The sequence below is a fragment of the Lepidochelys kempii genome, chromosome 13, assembly GCF_965140265.1.
Source record: "Lepidochelys kempii isolate rLepKem1 chromosome 13, rLepKem1.hap2, whole genome shotgun sequence".
NCBI classification, from domain to species: domain Eukaryota; kingdom Metazoa; phylum Chordata; order Testudines; family Cheloniidae; genus Lepidochelys; species Lepidochelys kempii.
The window spans coordinates 36,449,501-36,466,255 of NC_133268.1; the positions used below are offsets into that span (position 1 = coordinate 36,449,501).

Below are 16,755 nucleotides of genomic sequence, written 5' to 3' on the forward strand. Positions count from 1 at the left end.
GGGAAGAACAAGTGTGGGAGGAGGGGAGAGATAGAGACAGACTCCGGGTTTTGCGCCTTGCTCCGGATGGACAGACAGACAGGGGACTGGATGGACAGACACAGGGACGGACAGACAGAGGGGGGGGCAGGGGCGGATGAAGGACAGACAAGCAGACAAATGGGGGGCCTGGAGGGACAGATGAAGGGACACACAGAGGGACAGATGATAGATAGGCAGACGGGGGTGGGGCTGGAGGGACAGATGATGGGCTGGAGGGACAGACTCAGGGACAGACACAGGGATGGATGGACAGACAGGCAGACAGGGGGCTGGATGGACAGACACAGGGACACACACAGGGATGGATGGACAGACAGGCAGACACAGGGCTGGAGGGACAGATGGGCATTGATGGACAGACATGGGGCTGGAGGGACAGACACAGCGATGGACAGACACATGGGGATGGATGGACTGGGGTGGGGCTGGAGGGGCAGAGGCAGGGATGGATGGACGGACAGACAGGCAGACAAAGAGCTAGCTGGACAGAAGGGTCACACACAGGGATGGATGGACAGACAGGCAGATGCATTGCTGGAGGGACAGACAGGGGGCTGGAGGGACAGAAGGGGATGGATAGACAGACGTGGGGCTGGAGGGACAGACACAGGGATGGATGGACAGACGGGGGGCTGGAGGGGCAAAGGCAGGGGTGGATGGAGGGACAGACAGGGGGATGGAGGGACAGACAGAGGGGTGGATGGAGCGGTACAGGAGTGAGATGCTGCCTAAACCAGCCCGTAGCCCAGCCCCTTGAGCCCGGGACACCACGCCCTGGTCCCGCCCCCCCCCTTGTCCGTCTGTCCGTCCCTCCCATCACTTAGGCCCTGGCTCCGGCGGCAGCCACAGCTCCCAGCCCGGAGGGGGCGGGGTGGGGGCAGCGATGGAGGGGGGCAGCGGGGGCCGGGACGGGGGGGGCGCCCCCAACCCCTTCGTCCACGAGCTGCGGCTGACGGGGGCGCAGAGAGCCAAGGTTAGGGGCAGGGGGGTGGGGCTGGGGGGTGTTTGGGAGATGTCTGTGTTAGGGGCGGGGGATGGGGGCTCCCAGTCTCCGTGGGGGGATGGGAGGGGATGGAGGTGTATTGGGGGCATCCCAGTGTCTGAGGGGATGGGAGGGGATGGAGGTGTATTGGGGGGCTCCCAGTGTCTGGGGGGATGGGAGGGGATGGAGGTGTACTGGGGGGCTCCCAGTGTCTGAGGGGATGGAGGTGTACTGGGGGGCTCCCAGTGTCTGGGGGGATGGGAGGGGATGGAGGTGTACTGGGGGGCTCCCAGTGTCTGGGGGGATGGGAGGGGATGGAGGTGTACTGGGGGGCTCCCAGTGTCTGGGGGGATGGGAGGGGATGGAGGTGTACTGGGGGGCTCCCAGTGTCTGGGGGGATGGGAGGGGATGGAGGTGTACTGGGGGGCTCCCAGTGTCTGGGGGGATGGGAGGGGATGGAGGTGTACTGGGGGCATCCCAGTGTCTGGGGGGGCGGCAGTGTCTCGTGGGCTCGGGGGTGCGGATGCGGCAGCCTCCCTGGCTGGTTTTTAGCGCAGGCTGCGCTGCGGGGAGCCGGGCCCAGCGCAGGGGGGCCGGGACCGCCCCAGATCTGGGGGGCCCGGGTACGGGGGCGCGGCGGTCCCGCTGCCGGGCGGGAGGAGCCGGGCATCTGCTTCCATTTCCCTTTCTGTTTCGTTTTCCTCTGGTTTATTTACATCCTGTTTCTCTAGAGGCTCTTCCCGAGGCAACGCCCCAGCCCTGCCCGGTGCCCCTCACTCCCGACCCGCAGCCCCCTGGGATCGCAGCCCGGCCCCCCCACCCCAACACACACAGCCCCAGGGCTGGCAGGATTTTCCCACAGGCTGTACAGTGGCCCCTCACATGGCTTTAGTATCTGTAGGCGTCAGTTCTGCTGGAGGGTTTGGCATCTCTGGCTTAGGGGCCTCCTGTCTCCAGCCAGTGCACTGAGGGCCAGATCCCCGCGGGGGGTGTGTGTGTGTGTGTGAATGGGCCCTTGCTGCACCCGGGTCCAGGGGCCGGTCTGGACCAGCTAAGCAGCTGTGTCTGGTTTACCTCGTTATTTTACTGTCACTATTATTGTGTTATTTCACATTAATCCATCCATCCGCATGGCCCCATCTCTCTGTCTCTCTCTCTCTCACGGTACACCCCCTATGCATCCCATGAAGTGAGCTGTAGCTCACGAAAGCTCATGCTCAAATAAATTGGTTTGTCTCTAAGGTGCCACAAGTCCTCCTGTTCTTTATACACCCCCTGCATTTATCAATCTTTCTCCATTCTCAGCCTCTCCATTTCCACCTTCCAACTTCCCATATCCTCTCTGTCCCCCCTCACAGCCCCCCTTGTTGTACCCCCTGCCTTCCCCTGCGGGAGAGGGCTTGCTCTGCTCTAACAGGCCCTCTGCTCCAGGGTTATTATAGGTCAGACATTGAGGGGGGTCCCTTGGGGGGGATGCGGAGGAGCACATGCCAGGGATGCTGTATTCCTAATTAGTAGACTTAATATTTCTGTCTGGGAGTGTTGCTATGGGGCCTAAGGGGGTTAGGTGCTATGGGAGCTTGGATTATATTTGCTGGGAGCAGCCATCTGCCATTCCAAAGAATCCCTATTAGCAATAACCGTAGATTATTATGAGCAACATATCAATATTATTCCAGAAAAAAATATTTCAGACATAAATAAATCAAATGTATTCATTTTGACAGCTTTGAAGCAAACCGTTTCAGTCTTTTCAGGATTCCCAGGGTGCTAGCTGCAACTGACAATCAAAAATCTCTATTAATCGTAGCGATGAATACAATCATTAACTGTATCCATTCTTTTAATTTGCAGCCATTGGGATCAAGTCAAATCCTAGAGTTTCCATTATTAAGAAATTATAGAGTTTCCCTATTCTAAGCCCTAATAAACAGATTATTTTCACTTGCCATTAGCTGGGAAATTCCTCTTATTAATAAATAGGGTTAATATTCATACTGTTAGTCCATTTTTAGCAGACATGGGTAGCAAAACTCTGCTCAGATAATATTGAGGGCTAATCCTTGATTTCGAACCAAGGGGGGCTAAGTCAAATCTAGAGATCCCCTATTAATGATGAATTAGCCTTAATACGCCAATTATTTCCATTTGGGGTCATCTAGGATCCCACTGTGTAAAATCCCTGTTAATAATCATTATTTCTCTAATTCATATTGCTGTTTAATTTTGAGTCATCTGACATTGACACTAAAGATGGATAATTATTCATTTGGTTTGCGTCTCTTGGGGTGACATGAATTATTATTTATTAGGTGTATTACGGTAGCACTATCAGACCCAGTCATGGACCAGGACCCTGTTGCATCAGGCTCTGTACATTGTTTATTAGGTGTATTACGTAGGAACCCCAATTGTGGCCCAGGACGCCAGGTTCTGTTAATTATTTATTAGGTGCATTAGGTAGCGCCTAATAGCCCTGGTTGTGGGCGATCTCTGCCCCAAAGAGCTCAGAGTCAATGGTTCTTATCCAATGACTCGGGTTTCTGCATTAGTCATTATTAACCTTAATATTTGTATTACTGCAATTGGGCTTCAGCTGGCCTGGCGTGTCTCACTGGGCTGCTATTAATGACAGAGAGGGAGGGTTGGAGCGTTACTGAGTGTTATTCATTCGTGTGGTATCTGCAGGAGTTGACCGGATGAAATTGCCCCAGAGTTATTAACCTCTCCCTAACCCATCTCCCAACTTTATGCTAGGATGCCTCACCCTGTTGACGAGCGTGGGGTGCCCACTTTCTGGAATATGACAATTTATCATTACTATTACAAGTGTTTATTTCCACTGCAAACACTTGGCCTCGGGCTCACCTTTGTGGCTGCTAGTAACGTCGAGCTCGTGTGTAGGTGCAGGCAGAATTCAGCATTTACTTTTGCATCCATTGAGTTTGAATACCGCAAGTCCTGGAGTGTCTCTAATCATAATTATTGGCCTCAATATTAATATAATTTCCATTTGCCATTAGCTGGCATAGACTGCCTCCTATTCTGAGAACCCTCTAGTATTAATAACTGTTTAACTTTGAATATTATTATTATTATTATTAGGTATTAGCGTATTAATTTGTTAGTTTTGCAGACAGACAAACTTGTTACTAATCAATATCCTGATTATGAATTGTATTTCATTTTGTATTGGCTTAGATCAAGGGCGGAGACTCGACCTTAAAGTTAATCATACTAATTATTCTTGGTGCTAATTAGTTATGCATCTTCAGGGATCGAATGGGTCACATCCTGAAGTTTGTGTATTAAGAACAATTATCCGTAAAAAAAATATTTCCATTTGGAGTCAAAGTACCTTAGCCATTTCCTATTCTGATGAAACTGAACTCACAATATTTATCTTTATTACTAACATTATTAGTTCATGTTGTGTCAGGTGGGACTGGCCACAAAGATGCTGAGTTTATTAACTATTATTAGAGCTGGGTTTTCAGCTGAACCCTTTTTCAGTGAAAAATAACACTGAAATATTGAGTGGATTCATGTCGATTTGACCAAATTGTTTCTTATAGCAACAAACAAACTGAACAAATATAAATCAAGTTGGGTTCATGCTGACGTTTTGGAAACACAATGTTTTGATTTTCTGGGTCTCGCTTTGAAATGTCCTTTCATTTTAGTTTCTTGTTTTTATTTTATTGTTATTTTAGAAAAGAGCCAAAAGTGTTTAACCATGGTCAGAATATAAACAAAATGGGTCGTTTGACCCCCAACAAAAAGAATGGCCATTTTCGGTCTAATTGAACCAAATTACTTTTCCCAAAGAGATGCCCAAATCCCTAATTCTTCCCGTTGTAATTATTATTGTTAATCATTTAATTCAGCAACTGCTAGGGTTGTCTAGATCAAATTTTGATGTTTCTCTATGAAAAATGGACTATTATTGTTTATGAAATCTCAGTGCTGCAAAGGTGTATTCAAAGTATATAAAGTTCGGAACAAGGACGAGATTTCAGAGCCCTTAAAAATGTATCCTTTGGTGCCTCAGTTTCCCTCTGTGCCATCATTTAAGGTGTGCAATTTGAGGCAGTTCTGACTATTAAAATATAGGAAATGAAAAGTTATAGCAACGTAAAATACACAGCAAGTATCCCAGAGTAGGTTATATTGACAACATCAATTGTTTTATTATTAATGCTAATAAAGTTTTGTGTGAATTGGAGGTTGATCCAGTGATAGCCGAGAATTTCTACTTTAATAATATTTATGATGATGATTAGTACAGGCCTTGAATTAGCAAAGTACTGACGTAAGCATCTTGTATTATTATTTATTAATCATTAACTGGGGTTGCACCTGGCTGCGTAGGGGACTGTGTGGAGCTGTGATTAGTATAATTAGCATATGTATTAATAATGATGCAAACAGACAGAAGGAGATTGATGAATCTGGCCCCGGATGTCAAATCGTTTTCAGAAAACGGACCACAAAACACAAACCGTGCAAAAAAGCCAAAAGAAACCCAAAAAAGCCCCAGATCAAATGGAATCAACAGCATCCCTATGTACCCAGTGAAGGAAAACACACATGCAAACAAGTACAGAAAATAAACAAACACACAAATAGTAAATCACACCATACACAACACACACATAAGCTGTTTGTGTACTAACAAACAGAAAATGACACAAAATATTCAAACACACAAACATCCACAGTACACAAAACAGCTAAACACACAAACAGGAAATAGCACAGTACACACAAAACATACACAATAAACACATGACAATAACAACTAAACAAGAAAACAGAAAATAACATAAAACATCCACAGTGCACCCACAACATCCATAATACACAAAACAACTAAAAATGCAAACAAAAAATAACACAATACACACAAATCCACAGTACACAAAACAATTAAACACAGAAACCGAAAATAACCCAATAAACCAAAAACATTCACTGTACATAAAAAATGAAACAAACAGAAAATAACATGACACACAAAACATACACAAACACACAACGTGCACACACAACAACTAAACAAACAGAAAATAACACAAAACATTCACAAGACACAAAACATTTGCAGTGTACAAAGTACTTGCACACACAAACAGAAAATAACGCAATACACACACAAGACTTACACAGTGCACGCACGCACACACACAGAGCAACAGGCATGTGTAACCCAAGCTAACATAGCATGGCTCAAAATCACTGTGACTGTGTTACATGTACTCAGGCCTTTGGAACTCCCTGCTACATGATCACAACCCCTGCCCAATCCCCTGCTGACAGCTGCCCCTTGGCTGCCATCCTGGGCCTGTAACTCCTCCCTGGGGCTCCCCTTCTCTGCCCTGTGGGCGTGAGCCCCAGGACAGTACACACTAAGGAGACAGTGCTCTGTGTGGTGTGTTGTGGGGAGTCCTTGGGCTTGGCTCCTTTCAATGAGGCCAGGCCCAGAAAACCTGCCAGGCTGGGTGAACTCTGTGTGTATGTGTGTGAGTGCGGGACCCTGCTGCCTCCTGCTGGTGGAGATAAGCCCTACAATGCTGACCTGAGGGGATCCTGTCACCCGCACTGCCCAGAGGCGCCCGGGCAGTCAGTGTTGGGGGGTTGATGTTTCTCCCATTGGTTTGCAGTTCTACCTACTGGGAACGGTGCTGGCCCCACTCCGCGTGGCCTTGGCCTTCATTGTCCTCTTCCTCATCTGGCCTTTCGCGCTGCTCCAGGTGCTGCACAGGTCCGAGGAAGAGCTGAAAGAGCCGCTCATGGACTGGAGGAGGTAAGAGACCACCCGCCCCCTAACCCCCACCACACACTGCTGGTGTCCCTCAATCCTGACCCACAGCCCCCTGCTAGCCCAGCCCTGTGCTTCCCCCACATCCACCATTTCCATCTCTCCCGTTTCAGCTCCATCTCCTACAGCTCCGTCTACCTCCTGAGCCGTTTGATGTTCTTCCTCCTCGGCTTCATGCAGATCCGGGTGCGGGGGCAGCGGGCATCACGCTTGGAGGCCCCGATCCTGGTGGCCGCCCCCCACTCCACCTTCTTCGACCCCATCATTCTGCTGCCGTGTGACATTCCCATGGTGGTCTCCCGCACGGAGAACCTCCATGTGCCTGTCATTGGAGGTGAGGGGCTGCGAAGATGGGCCATTCCCTTGCATGGTCTGCCCATTAGATGATGCCAATGGGCGACATTAGGGTCATCGGATGGAAGGGTCCATTGGATGATGCCTGTTGGGGTCATTGGATGGACGAGAACCCTGGGGTGGGGAGGGGAGATGGGCCCTTCCTTTGCACGGTCCCCATGGAGCACGGTGGGGAGGCGGGCCCTTTCATTGCATGGTCTCCCCGTTGGATGATGCCATTGAGGGACCTTGGGGTCATTGGATGGAAGGGCCCATGCTAGAGTGGGGTGGGGATATGGGCCCTTCCATTGGATGGTCTCCCCATTGGATGGTTCCCCCCATGGGACCCTTCCAGAAGGAGCATCCCAGTCATGGGTGGGAATGGGGAGCAGGGTCCATGGGGCTCCAGCTACAGGGGGATGGGGCAGGAAGTGGGTGTTACCAGCGTTGCCTGTTAGTTTGGGGTATGCTCATTTATTAGGGTTACTCTTCTGGTTGGGGGGAGGGGGGTTCTCTACTTCTATCAATGTACTGCTTGTGTCACTTGTGTTCTCATACAGAGCTCTACTTCTCCCTGCTGCAAGTTCCCTCCCAATGGAGCCATCCTGCAGGACCGAGGTTCCCCAGGGCTGGGTTCTTCCAGCCCCAGAATCAGACAAACACACACACACACATTAACAGAGCATTTCTGAGAGGACCAGGTTAATCAGCACTCCCAAGCCGACCCCTTATATGTCCCTGGACCTAGCAGGCTGGGTCGAGCAGCACTTCCAAGCTGCCACCCTCATACATCCCAGGGTCAGCACGTCTCTATCCCCACTTTCACATTACAATTGTTCTGGTTGTAACCCACTTGATGAGCAAACCCCCCCGGCGTTTTGGGCACGTCAGGGATCTTTTAGCTTAGGAATGAGGCGCGTTGCAGCAGAGCGAATGGGGAAACCAAAAAACACCCATGAGAGAGAGAGAGAAGCAACCAGTTTAACCATGGAAGTTATTAACCATAGGGGAGCCAAACAAACAAAACAGTTATAATATTAAATCTAACTTAATTTTGATTCTAAAAGTCATGTTTAGAAAACTATAACTGGTCACACAAGGCAGGGTCAGAAGGCTATACCTAGAGAGAGAGAGAGAGAGAGAGAGCTGGGTTCTCACCACTCCATGAAGTTGGAATCGATTGGGGGTCCCAGGTGTTGGTGGTAGCTGAGGGTCCGGAGGGCTGGAGACAGGCAGAGCCCCCAGGAGATCAGTCAGGAGACGATGAAGTCCCAGTGGAACTGCTACAGAGTTTGGATCCAGGCATCAGAACACTTACTTGAGCATGGGTAGGGGGTTTTGTAGAGAAACAACAATGGTTCAAGGGAGACACTAGATTTATGTGTAAACTGATGGCACAAGGGAGTATAAAAAAAAAAAGAAGCTTACAAGAAGTGGAAGACTGGACAAATGACCGGGGAAGAGTATAAAATATTGCTGAGGCATGCAGGAGTGAAATCAGGAAGGCCAAATCACACCTGGAGTTGCAGCTAGCAAGAGATGTTAAGAGTAACAAGAAGGGTTTCTTCAGGGATGTTAGCAACAAGAAAAAAGTCAAGGAAAGTGTGGGCCCCTTACTGAATGAGGGAGGCAACTTAGTGACAGAGGATGTGGAAGAAGCTAATGTACTCAATGCTTTTTTTGCCTCTGTCTTCATGAACAAGGTCAGCTCCCAGACTGCTGCACTGGGCAGCACAGCATGGGGAGGATGTGACCAGCCCTCTGTGGAGAAAGAAGTGGTTCGGGACTATTTAGAAAAGCTGGACGAGCACTAGTCCATGGGGCCGGATGCGCTGCATCCGAGAGTGCTAAAGGAGTTGGCGGATGTGATTACAGAGCCATTGGCCATTATCTTTGAAAACTCATGGCGATCGGGGGAAGTCCCGGACGACTGGAAAAAGGCTAATGTAGTGCCCATCTTTAAAAAAGGGAAAAAGGAGGATCCTGGGAACTACAGGCCAGTCAGCCTCACCTCAGTCCCTGGAAAAATCATGGAGCACGTCCTCAAGGAATTAATTCTGAAGCACTTAGAGGAGAGGAAAGTGTTCAGGAACAGTCAGCATGGATTCACCAAGAGCAAGTCATGCCTGACTAATCTAATTGCCTTCTATGACGAGATAACTGGCTCTGTGGATGAGGGGAAAGCGGTGGACGTGTTGTTCCTTGACTTTAGCAAAGCTATTGACACGGTCTCCCACAATATTCTTGCCAGCAAGTTAAAGAAGTATGGGTTGGGTGAATGGACTATAAGGTGGATAGAAAGCTGGCTAGATTGTCGGGATCAATGGCTCCATGTCTAGTTGGCAGCCGGTATCAAGTGGAGTGCCCCAAGGGTCGGTCCTGGGGCCGGTTTTGTTCAATATCTTCATAAATGATCTGGAGGATGGTGTGGATTGCACCCTCAGCAAGTTTGCAGATGACACTAAACTGGGAGGAGAGGTAGATATGCTGGAGGGTAGGGCTAGGATCCAGAGGGCCCTAGCCAAATTAGAGGATTGGGCCAAAAGAAATCTGATGAGGTTCAACAAGGACAAGTGCAGAGTCCTGCACTTAGGACAGAAGAATCCCATGCACCGCTACAGACTAGGGACCGAATGGCTCGGCAGCAGTTCCGCAGAAAAGGACCTAGGGGTTACAGTGGACGAGAAGCTGGATATGAGTCAACAGTGTGCCCTTGTTGCCAAGAAGGCCAATGGCATTTTGTGGTGTATAAGTAGGGGCATTGCCAGCAGATCGAGGGACGTGATCGTTCCCCTCTATTTGACATTGGTGAGGCCTCATCTGGAGTATTGTGTCCAGTTTTGATCCCCACACTACAAGAAGGATGTGGAAAAATTGGAAAGAGTCCAGCAGAGGGCAACAAAAATGATTAGGGGACTGGAACACATGACTTATGAGGAGAGGCTGAGGGAACTGGGGATGTTTAGTCTACGGAAGAGAAGAATGAGGGGGGATTTGATAGCTGCTTTCAACTACCTGAAAGGGGGTTCCAAAGAGAATGGCTCTAGACTGTTCTCAGTGGTAGCTGATGACAGAACAAGGAGTAATGGTCTCAAGTTGCAGTGAGGGAGGTTTAGGTTGGATATTAGGAAAAACTTTTTCACTAGGAGGGTGGTGAAACACTGGAATGCGTTACCTAGGGAGGTGGTAGAATCTCCTTTCTTAGAAGTTTTTAAGGTCAGGCTTGACAAAGCTCTGGCTGGGATGATTTAGTTGGTGTTGGTCCTGCTTTGAGCAGGGGGTTGGACTAGATGACCTCCTGAGGTCCCTTCCAACCCTGATATTCTATGATTCTACCAAAGTTGTTTTGTTCAGGCTAGACAATGGGAACTGATCATTCCTGGCTTTGGGCGGTGTTCCTTGGAGGGAGCTCACAATGCAATTAGGGAGCTTCACTATTTTGGATACTAATGAAGGATTGATTACTAGAATTGGTCTGATAACTACCTAGCTGGGTATGTACAGGTGTGGGTTCATTAACATCTGGAGCAGAGATCCCCCATCATGCAGTGCGCTTCCCTGGTTTTCTGGTCCCAGAGTTCCATGCGGTTCTTGCCTTGGATTCTCTATTCTCCATTCTGTATGCTAATGGAGATGCCTCCCTGTCCCATCTTCAATGCAAATGAGGCTAGGGGAGTTTCCTTAATCCTGTTACCCTTATTCCAGGGGTTTAGGTGTGTCTCTCACTGCCTTTTCATTGCTTTTTATCTTTCTTCTGATCGATTTTGGTTCAAGCAGAGGCTGGCGGGGGGTCAGACAGGCTGGGTACTGCGCCCTGGTTCCCCAAGAACACAGAGCTGATAGGTAACAGTGGGGTACAGAGCTGGGTCCAGCGATATCTCATCCTCCCCATTTTGGTGGGTGTCTCCCCTAATGGGGACGGCACCATGGGTTTGGGGCAGGAGGGGGAGGGGTTGTGAAAGGAGGCGATGGGGAGTGGGTAAAAGAGGGGCTCGTGGATGGCAGCAGGGCAGAGGAGAGGAGGGAGGAGAGGGGATGGGGAGTGAGGGGAGGGGGAAGAGGCGGCCCCAGGGTGAGGACCTGTGGTGGCTCCATTGGGGTTGGGTGGCAGCAGGTGGTGGTGGTGGGTCTGTCCCCTTCCCAATGGCCTGGCCCCCTCACCCATTTCTCTGCCACCCTCAGCCTTGCTCCGGTTCAACCAAGCCATCTTGGTGTCCCGCCATGACCCAGCCTCTCGCAAGAAGGTGGTAGAGGAGGTGAAGAGACGGGCCACATCCCAGGGAAAATGGCCACAGGTGAGACTGGTCCCCCCCCCCGCAATTCCCATCCCTTCCCCTGGATCACCCCCCCCTTCCCCTCCCGGGTATCTGACACTCTCCCCTTTACTCTCCCCCAGGTGCTCTTCTTCCCCGAGGGGACTTGCTCTAACAAGAAAGCCTTACTGAAGTTTAAGCCAGGTATGAGGCATGGCAGCACAGCCTGGCTCACACAAGGGTGTGGGGGAGTAGGGCGACCCCCACCCTGGGACCTCCTTCCCGCTGGCCAAGCAGGGCCTGGGTGTAATGACTCTCGAGCCCAGAGACTCCTCCCTGCGGGGTTGGGCCTGGGGGGGGTGAGATTGGCAGTTGGAGCTGCAGGAAACTCCAGTGTGAGCAGCGCAGTTGCACTGGGTGTGGTGGGAGGAAACGTCGTTGTGGAACACAGTGTAATCCCCTGTATATGGTAAGGGTAAACCTGGAGTAATCTACAGCATGGATTGAGAGTAGCGATGCCATTTGAAGCACAGACTTAAACCTGGAGTAAACCTGGAGTAACACGCTGTGTGTATTGAGAGCAGATGCTCTGTTTGAAGCACAGAGTAAACCTGGAGTAAACTTTGAGTAACATGCTGTGTGAATCAAGAGCAGCAGCTCTGTTTGAAGCACAGAGTAAATCTGGAGTAAGATGCTGTGTTTATTGAGAGCAGCTGCTCTGTTTGAAACATAGAGTAAACCTGGTGTAAACCTGGAATAACTCACTGTGTGGATTGAGAGTAGCTGCTCTGTTTGAAGCACAGAGTAAACCCAGAACAATCATCAGTGTAAATGTGGCCAGTCTCAGGGCAATTCTAGAGAACCAATCTATGTAAACTGAAATGTGAACCTCAATGTAAATGTAGAGCAGCCTTAGTGTAAATGCTGGCTAACCCCCAATGTGTGAAGCTAGAAGAAGCAGAGAGTAACCTCAGTGTCAATCTAGAGTAACCCTCCAAGTAAACGCTGCAAAAATCCACTGTAAAGCTAGAATCAGTGTAAATGTGGAGTAGCCATCCGAGTAAACACTGTGTAAACTTAGAGTTACCCAAGTGTAAACCCAGAGCAAATGACAATAACCCACAGGGTGAGTCTCAGTGGAAAGGCTGTTAACCTCTCTGTGTGCCTGACATAACTCCTTGCGTGTGTGTATGGCCACAGGTGAGACTGGTCCCCCCTCACAGGTGACACTGTAACACCCTACACCTCTCTCTGCATCTCCGTGTAAATCCAGAGTGAAAGCCTTGGTGTAAACAGGTTGTCTCTCTCTCTCCCAGGTGCCTTCATTGCCGGGGTTCCTATCCAGCCCATCCTTGTCCGGTACCCCAACAGCCTGGTGAGTGTCTGGCAGGGACAATGGGCTGGGTGGATGGTGTGGTCGGGCCGCACAACCAACGCCTCTGTTCTTCTCTTGGCAGGACTCGACAACCTGGGCGTGGCAAGGCCCCGGAGTGTGAGTTATGCATGGGGGAGGGGGTCTATCTGTCTCTTGCCCCTTGCTGGAAGGAATGAGCCCTGCTGTGTGTCTGTCTGTCTGTCTCCCTGCTGTACTCTTGGACTACTAACTTGGGGTGTCATGTCTCTCTCACCCTCGCCAGGCTCAAAGTCATCTGGTTGACGGCATCACAACTCTGCACCACCGTGGAAGTGGAGGTGAGATTGCACAGCACCCCCTAGTGCCGTTCCAGGGCAGTAGGGCCAATGCCCCACAGCTGAGCTCCCCACACACTCCCTGCTGCCCCCTAACCCCATCGTCTTTTGCAGTTCCTCCCCGTCTATCAGCCCAGCGCTGAGGAGAGCATCAACCCCACCCTTTATGCCAGCAATGTGCAGAGAGCCATGGCCCGGTGAGTGGCCCTGTTGGGGGGCTGACTGGGCTCCCCTTGGGGGTCACTGCAGGGGGGTAGGATGGGGGCCCCCATGGGGTTTGGCAAGGGATATTGGGATAAGGCGGTGGTGGGGAGGTTGGCGTGAGGCACCGGGGGGTGGGCCTAGGGTGTCTGGGTTATGTGGGGTGTGGCGTTCATGGGAGGGGCACATGGTACCAGAGAGTTGGTGTGAGGGGGCCGTGGGCAGCAATTGTCACAGGATCCCTGGAGGCAGGTGAGGGGAGCATGGGAGGGCATGGGGGGGTTGGTGTTTGGGGCCTCAGGGGATTGGCATGGCTACAATGTAGGGGATGGTGGGTTATCAGGGTACTCAGATGGGGTTGAAGCAGGGAATATGGGGGTTGGGCCATTTAGGAGTATGCAGATGAGTTGGCATGGGGGTCCTTGGAGGGGTTGGCAGGGGGGTTATGGGGTCAGCATGGCCACATGGAAAGTTTTTCGGGAGGTTATGCGGGGTCAGTGCTCTGAGGGGTATGCAAGGGGTATGTATGAGGGGTTGGAGGGAAGTACATGGGTTGTTTGGGGTATGGGGGTTGGGGCACTGTAGTGGGTACAGTGGGGTTAGGGGCACTCGGGGGGACACAATGGGGGGCTCGGTGTGGGGGGGACCCCTCGGTCTGACCACTACCTGCCCTTGTCTCCCCACAGGGCGCTGGGCATCCCGGCCACCGAGTGCGAGTTGGTGGGGACCCTGCCGGTGCGGGCGGTCGGGCACCTGCGAGTGGCGCTGGAGCCCCGGCTCTGGGAGCTGGACAGGGCACTGCGGAGGGCCAGGTGTGGGGCCGGGAGACAGAGGGAGGGAGGGAGGAGGAGGTGGGGGGAGGTTGGGAGAAGAGGGGAGGGGTGGCAATAGAGGCGGGGGAGGATGGATGGGCAGTGGGGAGGGACAGACAGAGGGACAATGCTATGTTGGGGGTGGGGCTGTGCTGCCCCGTGTCTCTGACCCCTCTTCCCCCCCCATCGGGATCCCCCTGCAGGTGGATCACGGGGGGCAACCTGCCTGACGGTGGAGCAGGGACTCTGGGGTGCCAGGAACTTGCCCGCTGGCTGGGGCTGCCCCACCCTGAGGTGCCTGAGGGGCTCTGTGCCTACTTCCAGCAGGTACCGGGGGGCCGGAAGGGAGCAGGAGAGGGCTGAGGAGGAGAGCTCCCCAGGAGCGGGGAATGGAAGGGGATTGCCCAGGGACTGGGGGAAATTGCCCCTGGGTGGAGAGGGGAGAGGAATTGCTCCAGAGGTGGGGGACTGGGATTGCTCAGGGGGCGGTTGGGGGAGGGGAATTGCCCCAGGGTTGGAGGAGGGGAGGTGAATTGCCTCAGGGGTTGGAGAATTGCCCCAGGGTCAGGAAGGAGAACTGATCCTGGAGTTGGGGGAGAGGGGGAGAATTGCCGGAGGGGGTGAGGAATTGCCCTAGGTGTGGTAGGGGAGAAGGGGATTGCCCCAGAGTGTGGGGAATTGCCCCAGGGTGGGAGAGGGGAGGGTGATTGCCGCAGAGGTGGAGAATTGCCCCAGGGGGTGGGAAATTGCCCCTGGGGTCAGGGAGGGGAATTGCCCCAGGGGTGGGGGAGGGGTAGGGAGGGGGATTGCCCCGGGGTGCATAGGAGTGCACCCTGGGCAGAGGAAGGGCTTGTGGGGGGCTCTGTGTCCAGAAGTAATCCCCATCTGTGTGTCTGTCCACAAGGACCCGGGGGGTGCCGTGGATGCCCGGGCGGTGCGGCTGGCCCTGCAGGCGCTGGAGGGGGGACGCAGCCCCGAGGACCTCACGCTCCTGGCCTTCGAGGTTGGGGGCAGGGAGTGGGGGAGGGGCTTTGGCAGGAATCGGGCAGGGATGAGGCTATGGGGGGTTGGGTTGGGAGTATGTGGGGGAGGGGTCTGGGAGGGTATGTGTGGGGATATAGAGGGTGGGGCGGGGGAGGCTGGGGTTGGAGGATGTGCAATGGGGGAGTATGTGTGGGGGATATGGAGGGTATCTGGGAGTGCGGGGGGATCTAAGGGCTGAAGGGAGATATGGGGGCTGTGGGTGAGGGTATCTGGGGGATGTGGAGAGGATGAAGGGGCTGTGGGGGATATGGGGCTCTGGGTGGCGTATATCTGGGAGTCATGGGCGGGGGGATATGGGAGCTGTGGGGGGAGTATTGGGGGACTGGGGACATGGGGATTGTGTGCGGTCTTTCTCCCGCTCACACCATCTCTCCCCCTCCCCACAGCTATTCTGCGAAAGGGGGGCCGGGCAGGGGCCCCCACGCCTGTCCCGGGAGGGTTTCTGTGCCATCCTGCGCCTGCTGCTGGGGACGCCCTGGGCCGACGGAGCCAAGCTCTACACTGCACTGGGCGGGGCTGAGCCCCACCACGGGCTGAGCATCGGTGAGCACCCCCGGATAGATGGGGGCCTGGCAGACAGACAGATGGGGGTGGACCGGCAGACAGACAGCTGGGGGGACCCAGAAGACAGACAGACAGATGGGTAGACAGAGAAACTGACATGGGGGGAAGAAGAGAGAGAAAGAGAGGGAGGGTAAACATGCAAGGCAGACAGACAAACAGACAAGAGGATAGGGCAGAAAGATGGACAGACAGACAAGAGGGCAGATAGATGGACGGAGAGACAGACGAGAGGGCAGACAGATGGATGGACGGTCAGACAGACGGATGGAAGAGAGGGCAGACAGACAGAAAGGTGGATGAACAGACTGATGGATGGGGAAGGGGGCAGATAGACGGACGGACAGATGGACAGATGGGTGGCCGAGCCAGCCCAGTGGCTATTTCTCCCTCTCCTTCATTCTCTCCCTGCCAGGTCAGTTCCAGGATTTCGCCCTGTGTCACCCCGACTATGCTCCGCTGTTCAGCACCTACCTGTGCCTCCCGGTGTCCGCCCGCCGAGCCCACGCCCCCCATGCCAACGGCCTCTCCCCCGCCAAGAGTAAGGCAGACTGAATCACGCCCCACCCTCACCATACAGTGACACCCCTTCCCCAGCACACTTGCTACCCGGGACACACCCAGCAACTCAGGGCTTCAGGAAATGGGGAGGAAACAGCCAATTTTGGGGGGAGGGGAGGTTATTTTATTTTCATTATTTTGGAATTTATTTTATTTTTTGGAGTGAAGCGGATGGGCTGGGTTTTTTCTTCTGTTTTGTAAAATGCAAACAAATGCTATTTTATATATCAAATATCTATATCTCTATGAAAATATTATATATATATATACACACACACTAACTTTTAAAGCAAAGGCAGTTTTGATCTGCGTTCCTTGGAAAAGAGGGTGTCGGAGGGCCTTGTGGCTGGGCCTTCACATTTAATACAGTGGTTTCAAGGTCATCTTCATGCCACATCGTGAAACTTCAATGGTGGTTTCAAGGGGGCCCCTTGGAACAATACCGAAGAATTTCCA

The 16,755-nt window shown here is 52.4% G+C and overlaps 1 protein-coding gene across 3 annotated transcripts; it reads left to right on the forward strand.

Annotated features, from left to right (window-relative positions):
• The first annotated feature begins 913 nt into the window (after positions 1-913).
• On the forward strand, positions 914-16,531 carry LPCAT4 (lysophosphatidylcholine acyltransferase 4). 3 transcript variants are annotated; one of them, XM_073308542.1, is made up of 15 exons: positions 914-1,015; positions 6,688-6,830; positions 6,959-7,179; positions 10,956-11,021; positions 11,361-11,473; positions 11,575-11,635; positions 12,748-12,806; positions 12,889-12,923; positions 13,069-13,123; positions 13,235-13,317; positions 14,008-14,133; positions 14,337-14,460; positions 15,038-15,136; positions 15,564-15,720; positions 16,154-16,531. In XM_073308542.1, exons 1-15 carry the CDS (start codon positions 926-928, stop codon positions 16,291-16,293), a joined length of 1,572 nt encoding a protein of 523 aa, XP_073164643.1. In that variant the 5' UTR covers positions 914-925; the 3' UTR covers positions 16,294-16,531. The 3 variants fall into 3 exon arrangements, with proteins under 3 accessions (XP_073164643.1, XP_073164645.1, XP_073164644.1); XM_073308544.1 differs by lacking the exon at positions 14,008-14,133; XM_073308543.1 differs by lacking the exon at positions 10,956-11,021.
• Positions 16,532-16,755: the final 224 nt, after the last annotated feature.

What these genes read in the sequence shown, in the direction of transcription:
- LPCAT4 (XM_073308542.1), top strand. Translation starts at nt 926, where the DNA reads ATGGAGGGGGGCAGCGGGGGCCGGGACGGGGGGGGCGCCCCCAACCCC. An exon ending in GCACCACCGTGGAAGTGGAG is followed by an intron (nt 13,124 to 13,234) that starts GTGAGATTGCAC and finishes CGTCTTTTGCAG; the next exon opens with TTCCTCCCCGTCTATCAGCC. An exon ending in GTGCAGAGAGCCATGGCCCG is followed by an intron (nt 13,318 to 14,007) that starts GTGAGTGGCCCT and finishes GTCTCCCCACAG; the next exon opens with GGCGCTGGGCATCCCGGCCA.